This window comes from Larimichthys crocea, chromosome XVIII (assembly GCF_000972845.2).
Source record: "Larimichthys crocea isolate SSNF chromosome XVIII, L_crocea_2.0, whole genome shotgun sequence".
Classification (NCBI taxonomy): Eukaryota; Metazoa; Chordata; class Actinopteri; family Sciaenidae; genus Larimichthys; species Larimichthys crocea.
In genome coordinates this window covers 9,948,376-9,965,280 of record NC_040028.1, presented here as the reverse complement: position 1 = coordinate 9,965,280, position 16,905 = coordinate 9,948,376, and the positions used below count along the sequence as shown (strand labels likewise).

The window sequence follows — 16,905 nt, the reverse complement described above, 5'->3', positions numbered from 1 at the left end:
ATAACTTGCAGCACTAAGGTCACCACGAAGTCAGGAACCCACCTGGATGCGCTCTGACTCCACATGTTTTCTCAGGCCTATCTCGTCCAGCTCCTGGGTGTTGGGTACCCCATAATTTCCAACAATGGGATAAGTCAGGGTCAGGATCTGACCCCTGTAGCTGGGGTCAGTCAGGGCCTCAGGATACCTAAAGCAGGGAAACAGCAGGACAAATATGCCAAGATATTGTGATGTGATGAAGCGCATCATTGTGTTGTTGACTCATGGTAACTTAATGAACTCTTGTAAGATGCAAATTTGTCCAGCCAAAACAAGATTGATACTTTAGAATTTGGCATCCTAAAAATCTGACCTGTGCTTGTTCAGGTCCACTGTTTTCTCTAACATCTAATGTAGCTGGACTTGTGTCTACATGATTCCTTCTTACCCCACCAGTCCAGTATTAAAGACGAGTTCCCCGGCTCCAGAGCCATCATGCCCAAAGGAATACCCTTTCATCCTGGTGCCATCTTCCAGGACAAGGTGCGCTGTCTGGGCCTGGAAAAAAAAAAAGATAGCAGGCAAGTTATGAGTAAAAATCAAGATTAATCCATTCCCTTTTTTAATGAAGCAGGTTTGGACAGACCAAAGCCAAAAACTTTGATACAGATGTGTTGGAGACTTTGAATTTAGGAGTGGTGGCAACCAGTGAGCCTCTGGGTACTTCATGCTGAAACTGCAGGCTGGTGTGAATTGTGCTGTGAATGCTGAGACAGACAAATCTGCTTTTCAGTGCTGTGTGCCAGTGGTCATCAATAGTACTAAAACTCATCACAGATATATAAAACGTTGGTGTATCCAATGAGATGATTTATTTTTTTAAGTTGAGTGAGTTCTAGCATGCATCCTCCTCCTCTCACCACAAACCGTGACGTCTTTCTTCTGTGGAAGTGCGATGATGAGAAATAGGATGTTGCAATGAGGGCGGATCTCAAGCATATGATGCAACTTTCTTTGATATTAACAGATAGGATGGACATTGATTTACAATATTTGTGCTACACATCATCTTAAAATAGAAAATCAACAAACAAAATTATTATTAGTTATTTAAAAACATTTTTTTAAGTGAGTTGATAACAGGAAGTCTCACTCGCGCCAAACTACATATAAAAATCAGACAATTTAACGCCAGTCTACCTTAAAAAACGCACGCACATAATCTGACAGATTACTTAACATATGTTACTGAATCAAACGTAGATGTGTGTTTATTCGGCGCATTGATATCGCACCAGAAAGGACTTGTTTCAATGAAATTGAAACTTTTTCCAAGCACACCACATTGCTGACGCAAGAGCGCATTGGCTGCAAGTCATAGCAACATTTGCGTGCTTAAATTATGTTAAAATAAAGACAGTTTGCTGTTGGAAATGAATGCCGAATACTAGAATAGCTTCTGTTGTCTTTGTCTTTGAAAAATAAAGTTGGAATAACTTTCTGCGCAGTGATATATAAGCAAAGCGCCGCAGGTTTGACGGGTTTGTCAGCAGAGTTCCGGCCAGAGGCGTACAGCTGCGTTCAGGGCTCACATGTGTGGCACAGCCGTGTTCAGTCAGAGATAGTTTTCTTACCTTAACACTGAAATGTTTAGTAGCTTGAAGTCTCAGCCAGGCCGACGTGTTTCCCACTTTTCTCCCAACCAGACATCCTTGTCTCAGTGATTTAACAACGCTGCACGCTAATAGGATTTTTGTCATGTTCACCTGAGTTACTCTTTAAGTCAAGCCGTGAATGAGAAGTTACATATGAAGTGAAAAAAAAAAGTTTTACAAACTGCCAACTTCACAACTACGAGTAAATCTTCTTTTGCGGGCAGATGGATGAATGAATTTTTTTTTTAGGCTGCCCCTCGTGTTGATGAGCGATTCAAGTGTGAGCTTGAAAAGTTGATCGGGATTGGCCGCCGGGCGTTGTTTTTGTCAACGCATGAAGCGCACACAGTTTGGATTGGCCTTCACAAAGGAAACGCCTACGTTTAGTTAAATGAGGGGTTTTTTAAACCTGTGATTCACATCATATACATGTTTGAACCTAACAAACTTGTTCATATTCAGTGCCTTCACAGTATAGGCCAAGAAATTCTCATAAAAAAAGTGTCTATACCAAATTTTAAACTCCAGATCTATTTAAAAAAAACATTGTTATTCATTTATTTATGATTTAGATAGCATGGGAGTGTGTTTTTAAGTTCTACACCACTCGTTTTTGGAGAAAAAACACCTATATCACACTATGTCATGTCCTGTTATACCTAAGAAATTAAAAACATAACAGCCATAATGATTTAAATAGATTTTATTGATAGTGAAAATGGCAAGAACATTCTGAAACTACTATAATATAACCACGTATAACCATTGCAGCCATTAGTCGCCAAGTGCTGCGGTGGAATTATTGGGTAGACCTGCTCTGTATGGAAAATGTAATGAGATAACTTTTGTTATGAATTGGCGCCACATAAATAAAATGGAAAATGGTGTCATGCTGGAGGATAAACACCAGCTAAAAGATTTTCAAACAAAAATAACAAAATAAACACAGACATAGAATATACAGTTTGACTTGTTTCCACATTCTCCTTGAGTTGACCCACACTGGTGGGTCTAAAATCCATCTCAATCTCCAAACAGCCTCAATGTACAAAGATTTTTAGCACCTGTACAACAGTATAACATTTAAAAATATTTTCATTTTTGCGTATATTGGGTCACTTTAGGAAAAGTCATCACATTTCAGGTTAAAAGAATGACGTGGGGTGTTTTTACTGCTGTCAAATGTCAAAACGGGTCAGTTTTGACCTGAACAGTATGTAAGGGTCAAACCCTGAATTACATTCTCTGCACGCCAAAGAAATGTAACTCTTTCTGGCTGTCGAAATGTTAACTTGTCAAACTGAATAGTTGTAGTCAAAGAGAGTATTCATTTATTTATAATAATATTATCATATTTCGGTTTGAGTGTGAAGGACATTTTCACATCCCCCTTTACTGTAAACTGCTGTCTTTCAGTTTCCAGTTGATTTAAAATGAAAAAAAAAAAAAGTGCCACACTGACAGCTTTTAAAAATGGGCACACATGAGGAAATATTGATTACATAAACAGCCCGACGTTGAAGGGAATTGAAAAGGAATTCAAAGAAAATGCATGCTGACTGAGAATGAATCCACTTGCTTACAGCTAAACTTGTGTATAGTGCTTTCAGTGCAACAAAGTCTTTACAGCTTTTTCTTTGAGGCCGGTTGCCTGCAGAGAAAAAAAGGGGAAAACTGACCGTGGACAGACTCCATGGTGGTGGGATTAGAGGGGTATGTGTGTATTTGCTGATCACTGCAAGACTGGTCCTCTGTGGAGAAGGCTGCCTGACTGCCACTCTGCTGGGTTCAGCACTCTGAACAAAGTGGGTGGGAGTAATAGGACCTGTGTAGACCAGGGAATACCTCCACACTCCTAGACTATGCTCTCTATGTAACTTTGTTAAGGATGTGATGCCATTTAAAATGCAAGGTAGTACAGTAAGTTGTTGAATTTCCGTACAATTAAGTTAATTACCTACTCAGAACATGCATATAGATACATGGACAGGTGACAGATTAAATGAAAAAACAACATAAACTGTCTTAGTAAGGTGTTGGTTCACCACCAGAACAGCTTCAGTGACATTGGCATTGGTTTTACAAATCTCTGAACTCTACCGGAGGGATGAGCACCATTTCCAAAAGATATTCACTCATTTGGTGTTTTGACACATGTGGTGACTATTAAGACCATAGCATATTGTAATTATTTTCATTCCCTATAGATGCCATCTCCATTTATTATGTTTCTCTACTAATTTATTCAGGTTTCTGTCATGTCTAGTTAATCTGCATTTGTCTAAACTAACCCTCCCCCTTGTTAACTACATATCATGTTCCCCTTTCAGTCCAACTTTAGTCTGCGCGCTTCCTGCACATACGTTTGTGGAGCACTGGTGACATCCAGTGGTAATGTTTGCTAAAAGATTCAGATGGATTCAGAGTCAGTAAGCAGTGTTGTAGTGGCACACTTGATGTGTAGGTGACACTGCAGCCCTCTCTATGAGTTATAGTAACAACCAAGAGGCCCTTTGGTATCATTTAGCTGCCAGCATGTAGCAGAAGCTAAATCAGCTTTACAGCTGGCATGACACCTCCACTGAAGTCTGTGGACCTCACATATATTTATGTTATGTAGGAAGTGATGCATTAAAGTACAGGATATGACAGTATATTTACACTACGAGATATTTACTAACTGTGCCCGTGCTCCTCCGTGCCCAACACACGACTACAACATCTGGAGCAGTACACAATTTTTTGTTGAATAAAAAAGTCAACAGAAGGTTAGTTGGTTAGGTAAAGGATCTTTTAGGTCTAGAGGCTCTGACAATTGGAAAATTGGAAAACAATAAAGTCAAGACTGTTTACCCACAAACCAAAGTTAGCCGACCGCCATGTTTAGTTTGGCCCAATCGGCTCAATCTTTGCTGAGGTGCTTGGAAGCCTCAGCGTGGTGAAATGGATTGTAAAGACGTTTACACATAAATTCATGAAAAGAAAAATCACTTTATTTTAGGGAGCTGACCCTCATCAGAGAATACAGCATAGTTAGAACAATAAGACACTCTATAACTTTGTTACTTTAACATCATCAAACATAAAGAGTTATTTCAGTTGTAGCATAAACAGAAATTCAGTGATCAAACAATTCAAATAAAGATCCATAAATCTGACTTTTTTGTAAAAGATCCAAAAACAGGAGTCACTTTTCACCTTTAAAATGACATAATATGATTATTTATACTCAAAGCTTATCATGTAATGAGTGAAAATAAGGGAAATGTAATGAGAACTTTACACATTATCACTCCCATAGCAATAAATCAAACATGTGTGCTTGTTTTAGCAGTCAATCCTATTATTCATATTTTAATTTTAATTGAGGCTTCCCTCTCTTCTGCTGACTGTTTCTATTTTCAAGCAGTCATGTCCTCAAAAAGCAGCCCTGACTACATACAGTCAATAATGACAGAATCACATACAATGGAAAATTACTCTGTGATGATTGGGAGAACATGAGAAGCCTGTGCAATGTACTGCATGGAGCTTTATTACAGGGAGGGCTGTGATTAGTTGCCCTCTAAATTCCTACCCTGATTGGTTGGGGTGCAGCCTAATGAGCTCCAGTGTCTATCCTCAGAGGAGGGACCCCACATTGTCTGCGGTTTCAAGAGTGAGTTTTAGATGGTGACCAAGCTTAAGAGAGGACGTGAATAGACAGGCAGGCCCTCTCGCTATTCTCTTTGTCAGGTTTCCAAGCGCAGTCTTGGCCTTCAGACGACTGAAATAATAGATGGTTGTTCCTATGAAAAGGTTAGTTCAGTGCAGGATTAAACTCATATACCAGTTTGAAGATATTGTATTTATTACTCTAAGCGGAAGCAAGTTTATTCTTACAGCAGCTTTCACCATCGAGTGCTTTACATAAGACATAGAATAAGAGTTAGAGTGCAGTACAAGATGTTAATGAACACTTAGTTTCGACTCAGGGGACAAATGAGTTGAGAGGTCTGGATGGTTCGTACTGTAACACAGCAGCAGATGAGAAGAGTATTTTGATAAATATCCAGTATTTCATATAAACCAATTGTAATATTTTAAAATGAAGTCTTTCTCTCCACCTTTATAGCAGTTTAAACCCGATTTATTCCTGTAATAGCACACGATAGCTGTATTTTACACTTGTATTAGTAGTACTAGTACTAGGGATAGTACTGCCAGATATATTAGTAGAAGTACATGTACATCATTATCCAAGTTGAAAATTGTATGTTCAGCTTTCTGCATCAGAATAGTTTTTAGATGATATATAACCCAATATATTTTAAATAGATGTGTAATCTTATCCTTTAATGGTTTTAAAATGTAACTTTTTTTACTATATTTAGACTTTCTATTTTTTCACTCATCCTGATTCATTGTTGCAGTATGTGCTGTCAAGTTAGAAGATGACACGTATGCAGCGTTTTTGCTTTTGGTGATGACATCATGACATTAAGACCGTGATATAATGCTGCTACTTCAGTCTCCGCACTGTAAGAAGAAGATGTCATCTGGAGAAAAAAACAAAAACAAAAGGAAGGGACTGTCCTTTCAGGGAGCTATCGGATCCCTCTGCCGTGATGTAGTAGTAGTGTAGTGTCCCCAATAAAAAGGGCAGCAAGTAGCTTTGTTTAGCGCCTGCCCCCATTTAATTCCTGTGTGGCCAGTGGAGGGCTTTTTAGAAAGAGCAAGAGAGGGACAGACCATGCAGGCCACAGAGTCTGCATCAGCTCCCTTAAGGAGCCATGGCCCCCTTCTCTTAGAAATCCCAAGAAACTTCACACCTCTCTTTAGGGACTATAAATAGGCTCCATCTGTGCCCCCAGGCTCAGTTACAGCCTCATTCCTTTTGGCATGGTTGTAGGGCAGGGAAGGAAGCACTCGGGGGTTTGAGAAGGAGAGGGCGGGTGGGAGGGGAAATGGCCAGAACCAGAATCCAACTCTCTAGTCATCACAGATGGCTGACTGGATGACCTCTGCCGCATGTTTTGCGGCAAAGGAAGCCCATCGGTGCTCTCTGTCATTTCCTTCCCAACTACAACCCTCCAACGCTCCAATTCCCCCTAGAGCCAAAATGGCAGTGACCTGGGAACATCCGCTATCTTTGGAATCTTACACCACATCGCATTCATGGCATGATTTTTTTTTTTCTTCTCAAGCTCAGGTTCTACACATTTCATCAATCATGCTTAACGTAAGAGGGCTCCAAGGCTAGGGCTGGCGCCATGTCTTAAAATCAGTGCCTCAGTCATTTCTTGCTCACAGAATCCTAATTTAGACCTTTCTTCTCTTTGGTAAAAGGTCACATCAGGATCCAAATATAGAAATACTTTGAACTTGGGGTGTATTTGAGAGATTACTCTGAATGCACAGCAGCAAGCTGAGCGTAAGTGCTTTAGATCACACGGTCATTCCTAAGAGGAGACCGTTATAGCACCTGTCCTGAAGCAAACCTGGAGGTGCTATAAAGAAATGGCCTGCTAGTCCCACCCAACTACAAAGCTGGAGGGTAAGGAGGTGACACAAAAAAATAAATCCAAGCATAAAAGTTTATAAAATAAAACACCAGAAAAATCACACCTTCCTATTCTTTAGTCTAAACAGACACAATCCAAGAAAGCTTCTTTGTCTTAGCTGATGAAAATCAACCCAGTTTACCACGGTCTCCGCTTTATTCGATTACCATATTTTTCATCCCTGCTTGTGAGATCTTTTAGCCCGCAGCATTCCTCTCTTGGCTCTAATATCTCTCCAGAATGTTCATGCAAATTAGGTGAAACGATTTCAATAAAATGAAGTAGCTGGCTAATAATAGTGTTTTGTTTAAATGCATCCCATTTGTTCAGTTCCATTTTGTACTCTACTTTGGTTGTTGCTTCCCATTACTGTTTGCTGATGCTTAAATATCCCAATTATACCATCAGCTCAAAATAATATTCATGTTCATGTTTAAAACACCATTATGTAGGGAGATAGAAGATGACAAACCTCAAAACTTTGTGTATTGAAGGCAATGTGGGCACCATTACATAGCAAATAATGTTTGTTGAACACTTTAATTTCTAACATTATATTTTTATAGGCAGAGTGAACATTTTGCACAAAAGATTTTTTTTAAAAAGGTCCAAAGAACATTTTTAGATGTTCACCAACTGGAAGACCAGACTGCCAAAGAAGGAACACAGGTCAAGTAAAAAATGTCAATAGCTCTGACAGTTGTCATTCATGGTCCTAACTAGGATATTTATAGATCTGTATTGTTTCAGCTTGGACTAAGACAGGCTAACTAGACCCTCTCTTTAATATTTACTTTGCCTTTTTCACTGAGCTTTAGTTTAATATGACTTATCCATTAAAAAGTGGGTCTTTGCCATATTAGCCCAGTCCATGTCCTCTTTCTATACTATTATTTTTTTATTGGCTTTTAAGGTATACTAGATATCATGATGATTTTTACAATGAAACTTGAGGAACCACTCCCAGGTATTAAGGTATCAGGTATCAGGTCTGTGTCGGTTGGTCCACCACTTTAGCCAAGATTGAAATATCTCAACAACTATTCCTGGAATTATGTACATGCCTTTATGTCCCCCAAAGGATCGACCCTGAAGACATTTACTCTTGGGCCAACATAAGGTCTATATTTGTGGATTTTTGTGAAATGTCTCAACAATTACTGGATGAGTGCCATGATGGTGCAGATACCCATGATGCCCACAAGGTGAATCCTAATGACATTGGTGATGCCCAGACCAGTGCACCATCTAGCGTTTTAGATGGTTTTAAACATTTGTTTAAAACTAGATGCTAAAACGCTAGGAACATTTATGTTCCTCTCAAGATTAACCACTTTGATGATCTTTACAGGGGAAATTATACATTTAGTTCAAAACACTGCTGCCAGCCAAACAGAGCATTGGTCTTGTTTTCTGTTTCTTTGACTGTTTTGTGTACTTAAATTGCACAAGTCAAATCTTGAGCCTGTGTTGCTGCATTCTCATAAACATATAGTTTGCTTTTAAATATTGTCACAAAAACAAAAGAAATGCAGTGTTATTACCCGTGCATCTTAGATGTATTGGATGCAGGATTTAATACAATGCCACAGGCACTGCGCACACTCATAAAATCTCCTTTTTTCATAATAATATTTCTGCCTGGGTCTGCATAAATAAAAGTGTCTTTTTGAGGAAGACATTTCTGACAAGAGCTTTAGTAATGTGTGTACTTGATTTCACAGTTTTGTGCACATAACACACGATGTTCTCCTTCCTCGGATAAGACTTTACTAGATGAAAACAAAGGTAGAACACACACAGCCTCTTGCAGCTCGGGGACCTTTAATTTGATTTGAATTTCTTCTTTCCTCATTCTGTCATTACGAAACTGAATCCTAGACGAATATCAATTTCAACCACCCTTTGTGCCCACCAGTGATGACCATTCTGCCATCACAGAATCAGATTGTTGAATTTAATCTTCACCTGGCATGTGCCACTGCAATGTCCTTGTATAGTTGAGGCCCCTCCCCCCTTTATTTAAGATCTGACTTCACATCTCCAGTATGGCTTCCCCAAAGGAGCTGGACACAAACGATGAATAAGTAAAGTGTTATCTGTTTATCCAGAGGAGATCGTTTATCTTCACTAATGTGATACTTAGGATGACTCAGTAACTGTATACTAAAGCGGATTTAGAAGCTGCTGGTGCAAATGTTACCCACACAGACCTATTTACTCTACTCCACTCTGCTCTGAAAAGTTGTTTGTCATGGGAACAGGTAAACTGGCACATTGCAGGTTCTAACTTAGTGTTGTATACACATAATTCACACAATACATACCAAAAAAAAACTTGAACTTGTTTTCACAAGCTGACCTGCTATCACATCTTAATAAAGCCCAGCTCTACCAGGCTGCTGAATCCATTAAGATTCTATAGTGGAGCTCAGATTGGACTGCAGCACAGGTGCAAGGACTGGGGCAAAGTTTCTATAGGGGGAGGGAGTGGAGTGGAAGTTGGACTCAAAGAAGGTGCAGTGGGGTGCCGGGGGTGAGCCCAGATGACAGCTGAGGGACTGAGGCTTTCTCTGGCTTGCCCTCATGGAGACAGGGTCAGTGAAAGCAAGTGGGGGGGTGGGTGGGGTGGCGGAATTTATTCAGTTCCTTCGTCACCAGGCCCTGTCATGGTGGTGGGGGCAGGACTTCACTACTGGCACTGGGAGACAGATATAGACAAGAATTAAGGAGACAGAATTTGCACTCTTAGCCTTGTCTGGGTTACTGACATCAGCAGCTGAAAGCTCCATTGGATCTCCATCTCCCTGTGCTTTTACATCATGTCCTGAGTGGTAATGGCTGTTCACACAGGTGCTGCTCTACCCGCACATTTCCAGTGACTAGAAATAAACAATGGCTCTTTATTAGATCTGAAAGACCACCTGTCCACCTGAAGCCTGCTCTTTTGAGAGTTTCTTGAATACAAATTTGAACAATTTTGATCCGTTCCTCCTTCACATTTTTGTCTTTCCATAAACTTCAACTTGCATTTATTTCTTCCTTCCCACACTGTTTGACCCTGGATTCTAAATGTGTTTATTTCAGCTCTTCGCTGAAGCCAGATATAAGATGCTCATACTGAGGGAAATATTAATCCAAATGTGCCATGCTCTCATGGCTGCATCATTACATCAAATGCAGATATTTTTGATATGTTGAGCAACATTTTACACACATCTACCCCAAAATTTATGAGAAAATCTAATCTTCGAAACTCTGGGATCGATGCTATATTTCAAATAAAGTTCAGTGCAATGTTTGGCTACATTTGATGAGTTCTGCAGAGTTGCAGAGACGAGTCACATAAGTAATAATGTGGTGAATAAAAAACGTGTCTAATTATGATGAAGCCAAAACAAAAGTCATATACTGACATTTCTACATAAACATCACCCTCCCACTGGTTATGATGTTGTTTACATTATGAGACGCGACTGAGTGAACGGTGTTCAGGTTAAGATTACCGTTACAGTAGATATCATATTCACGCTGATACTATAGTGCTCAGAGCACATGACTCAGGGGAAATTTTCAATTCTGGGAAAACCTCCTGGCCTTAGTCTTGGCCACTCATCGAAACGGTAACCTAAGGGTGTTTACCAGAATGAATAAGATGTTGTGCTATCACACATTAGATCTGCTGTTCATGTTATAGCTTTAGAAAGCTCTAGAAAGCGCTCTCTCTCTGTGTGTGTGTGTGTCTCTCTCTCAGTGGTCATTTTAGGAATCAATAAGTCGTTTTCCTTGAGTGACTAGGTGCCGATAGATTGTTATTTGTCACATAAGCAACAAGCACAAGTCCAAAATTATTATTATTTTTAAATCCAAAAATCCTAACCTAAACCTAAACCATCATCAAATAAGCGAGAATGTTTCCCAATGAATCCGGATTGTGCGTAATGGCGCGCAACGCTGTGCGTAAAAGTACAACTCTTCGCTTGTGAACAGGAAATCCCCTGGCCCCAAGTAACCTTCCACTGTTTCCAATGTTTTCGTTTTTGATTATAGATATATGGCATAAATAAACACTCGCAGCTCCAAGCTCCATATTCCATGTTTAGAGAGGACCCCTCCACACACACACACACCCCTCCCATCCGCTATCCAATCCTCACACAGGGACGGTGTTGACGGGGGTCAGGAGGAAAAATAGCCTCATATATATACGCCCAAACGGTGATTTCTTGCTCCGAGTCCACTCCACTCTGTGCTACACTCCTTGTGTTGTCACCCGAACCGGGAATTGTCTGTGCTTCAGGAACAAAGTAGTTCTACTATCAGCTGAAATGGCACCCAAGAAGGACCCCAAGGCCGCCGCCCCTAAGGCCGCCGCCCCCGCACCAGCACCCGCACCAGCACCCGAGCCAGCCGCTCCTGCTCCGGCTCCCGGTGTCGACCTGTCTGCCGTCAAGGTACAATGATCGTGAAAGCATGAGTTCTGCTGTTGGGAGGGATGGAGATGGGATAATGGCTCAGGAAGAGTTGGGATTTGACTTTCTTTTTTCATTCATACTCAGAGATGTATGACAGAATTGGTTCTCAGAGAGAAGAAAAAAGGGAAAACAATGATTTTTCATTTTTATTTCACACATTTCAAAGAGGAACAATGTGAGACCAACACTTAGGACATTGATCATATATGTTAATGTATTTATAATGCAAACGCAGCCTATTTACACACATATCTAGAAAAAAGAAAGACTGTGGTGTTTGTAGTTTAAAGCACATCCATTTGCACCTCGACATGACTGGCTATTTACAAAAAAAAAGTCTTAACTTGAGTTCACACATTCAATTCACTTTTGTTTATATAGCACCACTTCATAACAAAAGTTATCTCATGACACTTTCCATATAGAGCAGGTCCAGACTCTTTATAATATTATTTACAGAGACCCAACAATTCTATGGGTGCACAGTTAATAGTGAGTTAAGTGCAGGATCACATTCAGAGGGGACTGAAGTGAGTGATTAGAACCATGGATAGCTCACTATAGTTTAGATCACGCCCCCTGACACTCTGGATTGGGCTAACAGATCGCAGTGTAATGGCAATGCAGGGTGACACCAAATGTGGACATGTTAATGTAGCTAAAGATGGACCTCCACAGATCAGGTGCCACCACGTGAAGCTACTTTTGGCAAAGGGACAAGTTTAATCCCGGTGTTGATTTTATTAATTAGTCTAGATTAAGTGGAAATACCTGGTTAATCTGGTCTCTTGAATAAAATGGTATGTGAAAACCCTCGTATGTTTTATACTAATATGGCTGCTTTGAATTGGCTTCTAGATTGAGTTCAGCGGAGACCAGATTGAAGGTAAGTAAACCTAATTTCACCGATGCAGTGTGACACTTATACAGTCCATAAAACTCAACTCATCTTTCACATCTTGGAGTGCTGTCTGGAAAATCAGAAATCTATCAGTATAATATAGAGCATGATAACCTTATTATCTCAATGCCAGTGTGCTGCAGACTTGGTACTGGGTCTTACAGTGGTCATAACAGATGGTCACATCTATCATTTTTGTGTTTTGACATTCAATGAGAAAGCAGATGTCTTGTGAAATCTGAACCATTCAATTTTAAATAAACTTTAAAAGTACCACAGAACAAAAAAAATAAGTGTGTTTTCAGCAAACTCAGAGAAAGTATCCACAATAAAAAATCATATTTAGTGTGGCTTAATGCAAAATAATAAGCTGCAGCTGTTTTTAATACAACATTTTGAAGATACAGTGTATAAAAAAAGTAGTGTATTGTGCATCCAGTGCTAAACATCAGCAGGATTTCATTTCAAACAAACACAAGCTGTACTAATATCACCTTTAGTTAAAAGAGCAGGTTAAACAAATGCAGTAAACTAGCTGGTTTCAAAATAAAATTTAAAAAACAACATTCAGATTATATCACTTAATAACTGTTGCTTGTGAAGACTCATACAGGGATTGATTTAATGACTAGTGGCAGAGCATCAACTGTGGGTCAATTCAGCCAATCTCTGTGTCCTGATATGAACTGCAGACTGTTTTTTGGCTGCTTCTCAGTGACCTGTGACTGTGCCAATAGATGAGTGATGTCAAACAATTAGCCAAGAGAATACATAGTTTTAAAGCAATCAACAGCTCATTTCAGAGATTAAAGTAGAATACTGTAGAATAAAACTGTTCTGACCCTCGAGTGGACATAACCGGACAAGACGTGTTGTATGGCTGGCTGCTTGTTACACTGCAGTCAGCATTCCCTACTTCTACTCACCTCACCCACAGATGGCCTTGCCTTTAAAAGGAGGGGGCTCATATTCTCAGCTATGTTTATCAATTCCAAGGTGGTCTTTTAAAAGAGCCCTGCTGAGAGAGAGAGCGAGAGAGAGAGAGAGAGAGAGAGAGAGAGAGAGAGAGAGAGAGAGAGAGAGAGAGAGGAGAGACAGCTGAGGTAGAAATAGTAGAAGGGGTGACAGAGCTTGACAGGAGTCAGTCCATTCAGCCCAAAATACCACAACCTATAGAGATGTCTTGCCCTTGTTATGTCACTTTGTAGAGGAACTGCCTCCACCTGCTGGCAGGCGTGCAACAGCCACAGCTGCACCAAAATTCAAACCATTGTCTCCACTTGTTGGAAACACTCCTTTTGTTTACACAGATTATAAAGAATGTGTATATTTAATATGAAACAGAGCATTGTTTATTAAAATGAAGCTTAGATTGCATAGAAGAAGATTCACTTTATTAAATCCCTCAATGGGTTTAAGTTTTATGCATATAGGGCCCAAATACAACCACACACATAGAGTTTAGACATTTACATTTACTTGTTTAAAGGCTTCACTGCAGTGCCTAGGAGGTGAACTGGCACCTCTCCAGCTACCAGTCCATGCTCCTTAGAGCTACTGCCCCACCAGATAATATACCATATGTAACCAACCATATTTAAAAATATGTTGAGATAAAATATGTTTTAAAACACACAATATAGAATCATTGTTTGTTCCAGTATTATTATCAAAACTGCTGATGAAATTAAAGCTTTAAGTTAACTCTGGTACAGTATATTAATATGATAAAAATACAACAAATAAAATTTAATTCATTCAATGCATACTACTAGACAATAAAAATAAATAAATAAATAAAATCCCTGCACGCTGAGTGAGTTAATTTTCACATTCTAACGAGTTACCGTAGTGGATATAATACTACAAACCTTCAATAGTTTAAAGATGTTATTACAAAAATATTATATTGTACAAACCATCACATGGTAAAGTTTAATCACCATACACTTTACAAACAGAAATAAGTGACTATGAGAATATATTCTAATAATAATCCACTTGTCCATCCACTCCGCAGACTACAGGGAGGCCTTTGGCCTGTTCGACAGGGTGGGTGACAACAAGGTGGCTTACAACCAGATCGCCGACATCATGCGCGCTCTCGGACAGAACCCCACCAACAAGGAAGTGGCCAAACTGCTGGGAAACCCCTCAGCTGATGGTAAGAGATATATTTAGCATTCATTCTATCATTAATTGAACACTTTGACGATACTTGTGGATGTTTCCTGCTAAATATATTTAAATCATTTCATAAGTATTCTGCGTTTTCCAAATGTTTTAATTCATTTTGGGACTGAAAGGCTACCGCAGACTACTGGACATACAAGATGTTGTATGGATATCAATATGATCTGTAGTGTGCATACCAGTTATTACTAGAAGTACTTTCAAATAATGGCAGGTTTTTGTCAGGTCTATTGATTAGGAGGAAGAAATTATCAGCAGTTGCTTTCTTGTTCATGTTCAATTAAATTAGCCGTTTTTCTTTTCTTTTGTTCTCAGTAAGGAACAAATATGTATTTTAAGCCTGAAATTCCTGCTTTATGACAGTAAAAATATGAAATTAAGAACAAAACAAAACACTCAATTTGCCCGAAATGACCCCGTTGTTTTATTGTGAAACTGCAAAACCTGTAGAGACTGACTGTCTGCTGTCTCCTGTCATGCAGACATGACCAGCAAGAGAGTAGAGTTCGAGGGTTTCCTGCCCATGCTCCAGTCCATCATTAACAGCCCAAACAAGGCCGGATTTGAAGACTATGTTGAGGGTCTGCGTGTCTTTGACAAGGAGGGCAACGGCACAGTGATGGGTGCTGAGCTGCGTATTGTTCTGTCAACACTGGGTGAGTCATGCAGGATCACTAGTGTGTCTTGTGCGTGTGTGTGTGTGTGTGAGTGTGTTTTACTTTAAGTGTTTGTTATTAATACTGGTTGTCCTCTGCCTCCCCCTACAGGAGAGAAGATGACTGAGGCTGAGATTGATGCTCTCATGGCAGGACAGGAGGACGAGAACGGCTGTATCAACTACGAGGGTAAGTCATAAATTACATAATGACTTATGCTAATTGTAGAGAATAATTCTTATATGATTTTAAAGTGGTTCTCCATCTTTGACTTTGGGAGTTTAACCTAAGTTAAAAAAACTAACCCTGATCATGATTATAGTCTCTCACATCCCTGAACTTTATGGAGGTCCAGTGTTAACTTACTAAGTACTCAGCTACTTGCTGGAGTGCCAATTCGGACTTAACACAGAAAGTGAGGTGTCAGTTTCCACTGTCTGAAAGGCAAACATACAGTATTTTGTATGGTGCATGAACTAGACCAAATGAATGTATAATGTTGTAGTAAATATCTTAACGGTGTTAATATATGTAGATGTTCTTGCAGTGCTTTCTTCTGCTCACTCACTTATTTTCTTTCTCTCTCTCCTCTCTGTGTCCTGCACCGGTCTTCATCTGCAGCCTTTGTCAAGCACATCATGTCTGTGTAAGGACCCTGCCACTGCGGTGGTGAGCATTGTATCTGTGCAGACCCCATGGTGTCACGGCATCCACTCACTGCTTTCTGTACCACCTGAGGAAGCAGGGGAACAAAGGACTATGAGATGTCATTTCTTGAACCCTTTTGTTTTGTTCTACACTTTTTTTTTTGTCCAACTGGTGCTTTTTTTCCTCTCTCCTCCTCATCCTGTTCTTCGGGAAAGCCGTCCTCATTTCCCACAAGATGTTTCTTTCCTCATCACCATCCAAGTCCCACTGTCTCATTGGGTTTTTTTTTTATCATCACGGGTTTTCACAGTGGAACACTGATGGAGGGGAACATGGGATACAGATGAAAACCCCTTTCTGTCACTTAATGTCTGGCTATCTTGCCATCTGCCAGTGAAGTGACTGGTTTTGACCAGGACTGGCCATCAAAATGAATCCACTCTTCACCCAATCCATCCCTAGGTCTTAACTTATTGTATCCTCTGCCATTTCACAATAAACGTTACACAAACTCCCATTTTATTTCCAATTTCTTTTGACTCTATTCATTGATGCAAAACATTTGCGTACGTAATTCAGCCATGAAGATGCATGTTAAAGGAATAATTTGGAAATATGCTTATTACCTGCTTTCTTGTCAAGAATTACATCAAAAGATTGATACCACTTTAGAGGTGCTAGTATGTGGATTTTGGTGCTTTTGGACATAGCCAGATTAGCTAAGCTTAACTGGGGTCTTGGTTTCGTCTGCTGGCTGTAGCTTCACATTTAACACACAGACGTGCTGCAATCTATTAACAAAAAGCAAATAAGTGTATATCTAAAAATACGAAATGAGTGACCATTAACGTCATG

General features: G+C 39.8%; 2 protein-coding genes across 2 annotated transcripts in view; one reads left to right on the top strand and one right to left on the bottom strand.

Annotated features, from left to right (window-relative positions):
• The window catches only part of cps1 (carbamoyl-phosphate synthase 1, mitochondrial), a 44,476-nt gene extending 42,574 nt beyond the window's left edge, over window positions 1–1,902 (bottom strand). The window contains exons 1-3 of the mRNA XM_010744442.3: window positions 1,614–1,902; window positions 428–537; window positions 43–187 (exon numbers count right to left, since the gene is read on the bottom strand). Of these exons, the coding sequence (XP_010742744.3) occupies window positions 43–187; window positions 428–537; window positions 1,614–1,739 (381 nt within the window). The 5' untranslated portion in view covers window positions 1,740–1,902. The remainder of the gene's footprint in view (window positions 1–42; window positions 188–427; window positions 538–1,613) is intronic.
• A 9,493-nt stretch (window positions 1,903–11,395) lies between these two features.
• On the top strand, window positions 11,396–16,572 carry myl1 (myosin, light chain 1, alkali; skeletal, fast). Its single transcript, XM_010744443.3, has 6 exons — window positions 11,396–11,631; window positions 12,511–12,538; window positions 14,574–14,717; window positions 15,229–15,402; window positions 15,514–15,591; window positions 16,024–16,572. The coding sequence occupies exons 1-6, from the start codon at window positions 11,506–11,508 to the stop codon at window positions 16,050–16,052; spliced, it is 579 nt and encodes a 192-aa protein (XP_010742745.1). The 5' UTR covers window positions 11,396–11,505; the 3' UTR covers window positions 16,053–16,572.
• The last annotated feature ends 333 nt before the right edge of the window (window positions 16,573–16,905 follow it).

Bases quoted from the DNA above. Each gene is read 5' to 3' on its own strand.
- myl1 (XM_010744443.3), top strand. From the start codon at position 11,506: ATGGCACCCAAGAAGGACCCCAAGGCCGCCGCCCCTAAGGCCGCCGCC. The intron at 11,632-12,510 runs GTACAATGATCG...ATTGGCTTCTAG, and splicing joins TCGACCTGTCTGCCGTCAAG to ATTGAGTTCAGCGGAGACCA. The intron at 14,718-15,228 runs GTAAGAGATATA...CCTGTCATGCAG, and splicing joins GGGAAACCCCTCAGCTGATG to ACATGACCAGCAAGAGAGTA.